General features: G+C 43.2%; 1 protein-coding gene across 5 annotated transcripts in view; it reads right to left on the bottom strand.

Moving 5' to 3' along the window:
- Positions 1-6,963: 6,963 nt before the first annotated feature.
- The window catches only part of LOC133349549 (E3 ubiquitin-protein ligase MIB2-like), a 64,330-nt gene continuing 60,575 nt past the window's right edge, over positions 6,964-10,718 (bottom strand). For all 5 annotated transcript variants that reach the window (XM_061563106.1, XM_061563104.1, XM_061563107.1 and 2 more), the window contains one exon: positions 6,964-8,691. In XM_061563106.1, coding sequence (XP_061419090.1) covers positions 8,420-8,691 — 272 coding nt within the window. In that variant the 3' untranslated portion in view covers positions 6,964-8,419. The remainder of the gene's footprint in view (positions 8,692-10,718) is intronic.

Raw genomic sequence — 10,718 nt, 5'->3', positions numbered from 1 at the left:
ATCGAGGGAACAGAACTGCATCGCACGAGTAGGAATAAGGGTTTGTACGGCTGCCTCGGCGTATTAATTATTGCACAATGTGGGATGCTTCTGGAGTCTTCTAGATGCTACCCACGCGTCTCAGCCTTTGTTCAGCCTGCTTATGTATCTCGCGTGTTATCGCGGACTGTGCTTTACTCTATATTATAACCGATTTTTCCATAGCGTGGTGTTTTTCAGCAACACAACTGTCACGTTATAGGAAAACAGACTGTTCAACACGGTTGCACATGCTGTGCCTCTTCTTCTGTATGGCTGATGTACATGCAGAGCAACGACTACAATTTCACATTCAGGTGCTCAAGCCAGACAACCGCGCCAGGAGCAGCAGCGGAGTGTGTCGCCGGGATGTCTCCTTCGTGTTTGTGGATCCGGAATTACTTTTGAGGACGCTCTGAAGTATGTTGCAGGATGCATGAAGTGTGCTCCCACTTTGATCTTCTTGAGAACGATGGTGAGGTCCGGGTTGTAGTCGCGTTGCCAGCGAGCAGAGTGGAAGTTGATTGCTGTTTAGGATCGAAAACCAGGTACGATTGCGACGTCACAGCATCGGTGGTGTAAAACTAAAACTAACCTGCCTCACGATGGTCTGTGCATGACACAAAATGTTCAAAATGGGACTTTTATTGCCCGTATCAAAGTAGGAAAAAAAATTGGAGAATGTGTTATCATTTTGGCAATGAAACAGGTGTTAAGATGTTCAAACACCAAATTTAAGCATTTTTAAAGGAATGTCTGCATTAATCAGCGCATGTTTGCATATTATCAGAGCATGTTTGTTTGCATTTTCATCACAAATACGTGTGATTAATGCAGATAGGATTCCTTGCAGAAGGTTTCTATTTGGTGTTTGAACATCTTAACACCTCCTCCTGTTTTAGTGCCAGAAAGGGTAAAATCTATTCTTATTTTTTCATACAAAATGTTCAGCTGGGTGGTGCGCATTGTACAGGGTGGTCCAGATGTCTTTTGACCCCCATATCATTCTCGAAAGCTTTATAGTTTTGTAAGTAAGGTTTACTTAAAACCGAAATGAATATGCAAAATAAAAAAATGTGTTAGGGGTCAATTAATTGGGGGGGGGGGGGTCACAAGACATCTGGATCACCCTATACGCGACGAGGCTGTGCAGCATGAGGTGCTTTGCTTGGCAAGAAGATGGCATCCGCTCGAGATGGAGGCTGTCCGATTCCAAAAGATTCCTCCTCTTTTTCCAGAAGATGCTTCCTTTTCATTTGACTGTACGGTACAGAGTACTCACCAGAGATGGCGGTGAGTTGAAGAGTCACAGTTCGTGCAATGACCGAAATTTTACCCTAAACAAATATGCAGCCTAATGGATATTACAGAAATAAACCAAGGTCTCCGATTGGTATAAAGAGGTCTCCACGATGATTGGTCGGGACGCAGACTTTTAAAGGGATTGGAGGAATAAGGTTTGAACGAGATCAATGGGAACACAGAAAGTATCTGTTAGAGGGGAAGGACATGGATTGGCTGAAGGGAAAAAACACAAGGACAAGAAGGTTCGAGAAAGTGGGCTAAGGAATATATAAGTATAACCCGTAAAAACAAAGTTTTTCACTATAAATCCTTTATATGCGTGGCGGCTAGAGTCCTCTCGTCCTCTGGCTTGAGATGGCTGCCACCTATGGGTCAGATGATTGTCTGCCAGTATTAAACAATTGGTAATTAAATATTTAATTTGTTTTCCCTAGACAGTGTAAATTTTTTAGTTTTTTTTCACGAACATTAATTGTCTCGCACAACGAGTCTGTGTGCAAAATGTCAGCTCGATTGGATCACGGGAAGTGGGTTAAAACACGACCGAAAGATTTGCACGGTCGTAAGCAAGCAAGCAAGCACGCAAGCACGCAAGCAAGCAAGCGAACTTAATATAAAGGATTTAAAAAGGGGAGAGCGTTTGGAGTGGGGACGTTCGGAAGAAGTTACGAGCTGGGTTCTTTATTATGGCTGTGTCCAAATAAAAAGTGGCTCTTACTACTTTGTCGTCAGTCTTTACACTTGTAATGGTGATGTTGCCATAGCGTTTGCTCTCACAGCTGGAATTAGCAATTGGTTATTTGTGCTGATAAAATTATATTACTTCATGGAGTGTCTAATTCCATCACTGCTGAAGTTTTCCTGGACGAGTCACCTATTTCCTGTGATCCAGCCATTCGACAACGCAGCCTCAGGAGCGATAGGCACATTCTTGTGTGGGAGGTGCAGGCCAGATAAACCCACGCACCAGCCTCGTGCCACAAACTGTTCAGCGATGACTCACTGCGACATGTCCACGACCCACTGCTTGTATTGGATGTTGTCAGTTATGCGTGGATGGCACCAGTTCGTCCCTCTTGTCATATTTAAACACCAAACCACGACCCGGAGCAGATATCATATAACGCAGGGGTGGGGAACCTTTTTTCTGACAAGGGCCATTTGGATATTTTTAACATCATTCGCGGGCCATACAAAATTATCAACTTAAAAATTTGCCTGTTATATTTGGTCGAACATTTAATTAACTCACCCCGAATGTGATGGCTGGAACTGTATCTCTTTGGTGAGGCGTGTGATGTTAGCTGGTATTGATGATGTTGCTACTCGCAACTGCTTGTCCAGGTTTGCTCCGAGATTTATTGAATTTCGAGTCCCGCCTGCGGTTGCCTGGGCAGGGCCAGACCAAATGATTTCGCGGGCCTTATACGGCCCGCGGGCCGGACGTTCCTCATCCCTGATATAACACAACCCTGCTAGTTATGCAAGAAGACGCCTCAAGTTTAAAGGGACGCTTGTGTATCCAAATTACATTTTTAAATGCCTTTGACCAAGAAAATTGTATGTTTTCAACAATCTTGCCCAAAGTCAGAACTGATCAAAATGATATAACCCTCCTGACACATACAAGCTTATTTACATTAATGTTCTGTTAAGCATGCCCACACACACGTACACACGTGTAGAATCCAGCTAGTCCACAAAATGCAGCGGAATTAATACTTTTTTCCAACTGACTAAAATCTCTATAAAACAGAATTTGTTTGGGTTAGATCGCAAAAATGTCGTTAAACCCACCACCACTTGTGTCAGGTGGTGGTGGGTTTAACGACACATTTATATTTACGCGATCTAACCCAAAAAAACCTTTATTATGGAGATTGGGAGCGGAAGCCTACGTGTTAAACTAATTTCTTTATAGAACTGTTCCAGAAAGTGCAAACATACAGCCTCTTGTGTCTCAAATCATTTTTTATTTTACGTACCAATATCGCCCTCAATAAAGTCGGAATCAGTGCACATTACAAAGGAACGAGAACGGTAAAATGGGCATAGAGCAAAAAGAAACCGTCACGATCTCGACGGCTAACACCGACTGAGCAACGTAAACTGCAACCGTGCGCAAATTAAAGTACAACCGCACACAACGAATAGCATAACAAAGGTACGTAGTAAAGAAATCAAAACCTATAAAATAACTGGAGTAAAGAAACCGTTTTTACTTTATTTTAAATGTTATGGGAAGGAAAGTCTGAGCAGGTGAGTCTTGCACAGACCAAGGAATTGAGAGACATTTTATGCGTTTGGATGTCCAGCGTCGGGTGAACAATCCTGGGCTGGGCAAGTCTTGCCAATCCCGTGGAACGGAGTTTGTTGTACGTGCCTGATGATTGAAGGGAGATGCGGTTTTGCAAGTAGATAGGTGTCAAGCCATGCAGTGTCTTGTACGTTAGGAGAGCAACATTGAATTGGATGCGGAAGCAGACCAATGCAAGCTGCGGAAGGTGGGCGTGATGTGTTCAAAACGTCTAACCCACCGGATCATCTGGGCAGCTGCATTCTGCACTACATGGAGCCAAGTGGTAGCTGTGCGTAGAGGGCATTCCCATAGTCCACGCGTGTTGAGACAAAGGCATGAACTGATGTTTCCAGGTCTGGGGCAGAGAGGAGTGGGCACAATCCTTGGAGAATTTGGTGGTAGAAATCTCCTCTGACTGTAGCTGTGACCGGAGAGTGCATAGTCAAGCTCTAATCGAACAGCACACCGAGGTTGCGTACTTCAGACAAAGGGAGAGGGCGAGCTCCGTTCATCAGTGAAGGATCGATCTGGCCCTGCCATGCTATTAAACGCTGCTCCGAGTTGACAAACATGTACCCTGTCTTGTCCAGGTTTAGCTTCTGACAGTTTTTCTCTATCCAAACAGCGACTTCAGACAAGTATTCTGATAGGGTAGAGATCGTGGCGTCTGGATCTGACATAAAAAAGATGTAGATCTGAGTATCAGTGAGGGACCTCATGTGTCACAACAACACTCAATGATCAATGGTATCAAGGGCAGCAAATAGATCTCGTGTGAAAAAGACAGATATACATCATCCATATCCTGAAGGAGATCATTCATTATGCAAACTAGAGCCATATCTGTTCCATGCAGAGCCCTGAACCCGGACTGGGTTGAGTAAAAATATCTAGACAGGATTCCAGTTGAATCGAGACAGCTTCCCTACAAAAGGAAGGTTTCAGATCGGACAGCAATTAGCCAGCTGGCCAACGTCCAAACCTGGTTACTTGAGCGATGGTCTTATCAATGCTTTTTTCAATGACAGGAGGACCCTGCCCTGTAGGAGAGAGGAGTTATTCAGATGTACTGCCACCGGGCCATTGGACCAAAGGACTCCCAAAGGAGACAGGAGGGACAGGGGTCCAGGTCACAAGTCGTCCAGCGCACCCCATGATATCCGCTGGAGGTCGGGCAGCATAATGGGCAGGAAGTGGTCGAGGACAGGATGGGATTCTGTGTCAAAACGGGGCAGGTAGTGCCACTGGAGTTATTGAATTGCTGATGAGATTGATGTTTCTGGTGAAGAAAGATTGCAATTCCTTGCAGCGTTCTATGGATGGGGAGATCTGTGCAGATTTTACACCATAGATGTCTTCTTGCTGTGGTAGGAATCTCCTCGTCCCAATTCTTCGATTGCTCCAAAGACAAAAACTGACCTTTAATTGACGTTGGTGGCAACTCTCAGGCAACCTCATGCCACCCTGATCACGTACTTGACTTTAACATTTAAAAAAATGTAATTCCACACATGCTTTAGAATAAGGTTGAATGACTACAGCATCAATCAAGAAGTGATATTCTCAATACCGAAACTCTGAAGTAAATCTTGAGTTATGTGCGTGTGTAATGTGAGTTTAGTTTGAATTCCGACAGTGTATTAGTAACTGGTAATGGGCTTTGCCTGCATTCTATATACTTTAGGTATGCCATCTCCCAAAAATTACCTGAAAATTTGTCAATATATCCACCGCTACTTCATTTTGAGACAGTCAATCCTTCCCTTTGTATCTTTTTATTGTAAAGCCCTTTAATCCCAACACGCTTGAATGAGATCCAGTCAATGGCCACAGAAAGATCAAATATAGTCCTGCAGTACGATCACCGAGTTCTGTGACACTGATAATATATAAAGTCCAACAACAACAAACCCCAAATTCTGCAACCATCCAATAATACATATTGCACAGTTCAATCACAATAAATCCGAACCCCACAATTCAATTATACATCATAATAAAGCTGAATTCTGCGACAAAATCATTATTACCGCTGATTCACCAATACCAATAATCATCAATTCCCTTAGAATCGATGAACACTAAATCCGATTCACCAATACCAAAACATCTACACTTTGTTTTCACACAAATGGATACGATGCTGTTTCCCACCAAAACTCTTCCTCAACCACGTGCCTTGTTTCCCACCATTTCTGTTTTGCTAGCTCTCCGCTGAGCCTATCTCTATTCTCACCACCCCAACTCTCAATTTCCTTATTTCTATATTACACTCACTCTGTCTATACCTGTCTCTTTGTATCTATGTCTATGTGTCGTTGTCTTGTTTCTATCGCCTTGTCTCTAATTATTGTCTGTCTCCTTGTCTGTCTATATATCTACTGTAGACCTATTTCTCTCCTGGTCTCTGTGTCTCTATATCCCTGTCTTTCTCCATCTCCTTGTCTCTCTCTCTCTCTCGGTGTCTCTGCCTCCTTTTTTCCATGTCTCTGTCTCCTTGTCTCTGTCTCCTTCTTTCTCTCGGTTGTCTGTCTCCATGATTCTCTCTCTCGGTGTCTTTGTCTCCGTGTTTCTGTATCGCTGTGCAGTTGTCCCCCGAGTCTCTACTGCACGCCGTTCTATCTCTCCCCGTCCTGCGCTCCTCTCTCTCTCTATGCCCGCCACATGCCCCGCATTTCCTTTTTAATCCCGCCTAGCCCAGCCTTCATTCTCTCTTCCTTAGCTCTCCGTCACTGTACTCCGTACCCCCTCAACTGCGCCTCCCCTGGGCCACAACATAACAAGATGCTGTTTTGTGGTCCCGGTTCAAAAAATCAAATCTATAAATGACGGGGAAAACCCCATCAACACACTAATAGGGCAGGCAGGAAAATCATAACTTTTAGTCAAGATGCAACATATGTGTAAAAGCACACACCCATATGTGCATATGAAAGAAAACAATCAGCAGTTCCTATCTTTTGATGGCGTTTGAAACTTACGGACCAGGTTCTACCCGACGGCTTCCAATATCTAATGAGAGCGGGCTTATTGTGGCTGATATGGCTAAAGGCTGCAGGGCTATGTGGTGGGCACCAGAGGGCATGACAGAAAAGCCCAATGTTGTTCTGTACTTCTTTTCCCACACATATGCTCCCCACTTTCACCAGCCTGCATTGACGAGTGTGGTGAAGTACCATTTGACTGCAACAATTAAATTAAATCACATCGTCTGACATCATACCATCACTCACGAAATGTTATATCACATAATACCAGCTGTGCTCATCATTTATTCAGCATTTGAATGATCCTCATGGTATTTCCCTCAAATATTCACATAAGGCAATCACAACATGCAATTACTTTAAACTTGTGGATGATTTATTTTGTGTTTACGTTGAGTAATGTAACCAATGATAGGACGGGTATAAATGTTATAAATGTTTCATTCACATGCAACGATGAAAGCTGAATTATAATCTGAAATTACCTGCAATATTAACAGATATTGGGTATTTGAAGGCACTTAGCAAACATATAGTTGGACACAAGACCATCAATATTAAATCCCCATTGACTAAGAATATATATTTAGTATTCATCGCTTTATCTTGACATGTTCTATGCATTAACAAGTTTGTTGAGGCAATCTTAGATACGGTGCTTGTGTTTGAATGATCCACTCGTCGCTGTAGCAGGTGTACATTTCTCGAGAGGATTTGTAAGATCGGTGAACCACTTCTGCGGTTGCATGAACACAGTCACAAAGTCCTGCTTGAGATGAGAAATGATCATCAATGATGTGTGTTATCCTTGGGGTACTTACGTCCTGCATCATATCAAGGCAATGTAAGTGCAGACACAGAACCGGAGCCACTACTTATGGCATAATGTCAGTTGCTATCAGTTGATCTTGTCTCTCACATTTATACCTGCCTGATTGGCATCCAATCTTCGATGTCCCAGCATTTTCTCTGCATCAAACCCACCTGCATAACGGTTTGTGCTATGAAGAAGAGAGATTGCCCGAAACGTTGCCCAGAATATACTTGATTTTTCCCCTTTTTGGCAACAAAACAAGTGTTAAGATGTTAAAACACCAAACTGAAACATTTTACAAGGAATCATCTCTGCATTAACCACAATGCTTGTGGTCAGAATGCAAACAAAAAACATATTCTGATAATATATGCATTGTTCTTGAAACTGATTGGTCCACACCAGAGACAGCTTTCTTTTGAGCCTCGTCTCAAACGGTGTTAGACTAGAGGATGCCAAAAGGCCTGTTTTGTTGCCAGAACAAAAAAAGTGGAAAAACCTATTATCATATTTTGGTACTGGCAAAGGAGGTCCCATGATGTAGAATATATTTGTTTTAAGGCAGTGCTATTGACGACCGTGTTGAGTTGTTTTTTTGTGTGTGCATAACTTATGGTGGAGGATGGGGTGGGAAAGGTGCTGGAGAGAGTTGGCGGGAAGACGGACTTGGCTTCGCCTGGGTGTGCAGGGGGTGGTAAAACTAGGAGGTATAAAAAGAGTTAAAAATTAACCCTGCACCTTCAAATCGTGAATTCTAAGTGTGTGTCATCATCGGCAAGAGGAAACTACTGAACATGCAGCTACTGTAAATCATAAATGTGTGTGTCTGGGACAGTTGGAGAAAGTATGAAGTCAATGAGCAATAGTTAATGTTTAACAACAAAATGTTCTGCTTAAAACCTCCAAAGCCATTTGGAGTCTAGAATCACCACAGGGAAACTTGATGGACAAAGCTCCTATGGGCTGAGGTGGCAGCATCGTTGGCTCCGTTGCCACTCAGTCTGCACGGTATTGGATGATGTACTCCGGGTAGGCCTGGCTGCTTTCAAAAATCACAAAGATGGTGGGGTCGTTCACGTCGTTGACGCAGCTGTCGTATAAATTGGTCTTGGTGTCGTCCCGTGAAGGTGGGCGAAGGTAGGATGAGTATCCGCGAGTGAAGCGCCCCACCAGAACGCTCACCACGAACATGTGGCACGTAGTGCCCCCGGCCTTGCCCGCACTGGCGTAGCGGTGAGCGAGGCGAGCGTCTCGGCCAAAGTAGCAGCCTAAAGCACAGTATGAGCACCGCGTTGCACGGTGGACACAACTTAGTCATGAAATACCTACCCATAAGAGGTTCTTTTTGGGTGAGATCGCGTAAATATAAATGTGTCGTTAAAGCCGTTACCACCCCAATGCAGCCAATTTAGTAAGGTTTGTCACGGAAACAAAACGTGCCAATTAGTCACTACTTTAGCACACTGGTATCTGTTGGAGATTAAACCCAGCAACATTTACAATTCGAGTAGCATGAGGTTTCGCTGGCGATTACAACCAGCTTCATAAGGCGACAGCCTGATGAAGTATTTCAGTGTCAAACGTAAATACCTACGTTGCAAAATGAGAACGGCTTCCAAAGCACGGTTATGACAAACCCTGGCCACGGCGAACGGCGGAGTGATGTTTAACTCCCAGCTCTTGCCCCCCCTCCCACCTTCGTCGACCTGCATGGTGAAGCATGATCAAAAACACCACTGCAAGACGTTGTGGGGAGGCGTTCGTTGGCGGTGAAATGACAAACGGCTGTGAATTATTACCAAAATGGTCAGCAGTCTTGCACTGTCCGCACTTGGCGATCGAGACATAATTGTTATCCGGGCATGCAGCCTTTATCACTGTATTTGATATTTACCTTTGAACTTTAAGAATTCAAATAATTATTAGTATCATTCACAGTCCTTTGTCAATCCATTATTGAGTTGTGTGTATATTGAGTGTATATGTGTGAGGCATTGTGGTGGAGTGATTATTTAATTCCACCCCCATTGATTTACATTCATTACTAGCCACAGCACAAGTCAGTGGGACGTGTTCCAAGTTTTCCTCAAGGGGAATCACTCTATATTGGGGTCCAATGCAGTGTGCCCTTTAGTAGGGGTATAAATTTGAGGATTGCCAGGGGATAGGGGTTAGTGTGACGAAATGTTCAATCCCAAGCCTGACGCCTACTGTACATTTGGAGTTTGCATGTTCTCCCTATGGTCGCGTGGATCTTTCTGCGGGTCCTCCGGGTTTTCCCTCCACATTTAGAAACATTCGTCTAGAGTATTTGGCTGCTATAAATTTCCACGTAATAAGCGACTTCATTGGGCTATCATGTGTGGCCAGATCACTTCTGAAAAAGAGCTATATAGCTCAGTGGGCCTTATCTGATAAAATCTAAAATAGTTTTCGTTAATAAAAAAGGGGAGCAAGAGAAGGATTGTAACCGGTCTCGAGTTTGCTTGTGATGAATTGATACTGCTGAAATTATACATTTCCAGAAGGCCTTGTGTCCGATGGGATGTGTAAAAATATTTTCTTTTGATGTTGAGAGATAGGTATGTGTCATGGGATCTCCTTTGCCAGTACCAAAATATGATCATAGGTTTTTCCCCTTTTTTCTGGCAACGAAAACAGGTGTTAAATTGTTAACAATAAACTGAAACCTTTAAAAAGGAATCATGTCTGCATTAACCACAATGCTTGTGGTCAGAATGCAAACATAAAACTGACTCTGGTAATATATGCACACGGTTTGAGATGAGGCTCAAAAGAAAGCTGTCTCTGGTGTGGACCAATCAGTTTCAAGCACAATGCATATATTATCAGAGTATCTTTATTGTTTGCATTCTGACCACAAGCATTGTGGTTAATGCAGACATGATTCCTTGTAAAAGGTTTCAGTTTGGTGTTTTAAAATCTTAACACCTGTTTTGTTGCCAGAAAAAAAGGGAAAAACTATGATCAGGTAGGTATGTGACCGATATTGTTAGCTTATTGATTATATTATCATGTACATAGAACGGGCTACACCCCAGTAATATATCCAATGTTGCTCTTGCTTTTCACAGGTTTTTATGAAAATCGCAGTCAAGAGTTTGCTCCATCGCGCGAGTGTAGACTCTAGCGGTCTTATATAATAAGCACTCTCATTTAAGCTTATGCTGGCATCCCTCCAAAAGCGTGATATGTCCACATCTGTTGTTGGTTGCACAAGAAATATGAAAAACAACTTTTACGTGGTCACCCCTTTTTCCCTGTCACCAAATGA

Source organism: Lethenteron reissneri, chromosome 30 (assembly GCF_015708825.2).
Source record: "Lethenteron reissneri isolate LAM-NWPU_2019-01 chromosome 30, ASM1570882v1, whole genome shotgun sequence".
NCBI lineage: Eukaryota > Metazoa > Chordata > Hyperoartia > Petromyzontiformes > Petromyzontidae > Lethenteron > Lethenteron reissneri.
Note: the sequence above shows the minus strand (reverse complement) of the source record. Positions and strands in the feature narration are given on the sequence as shown.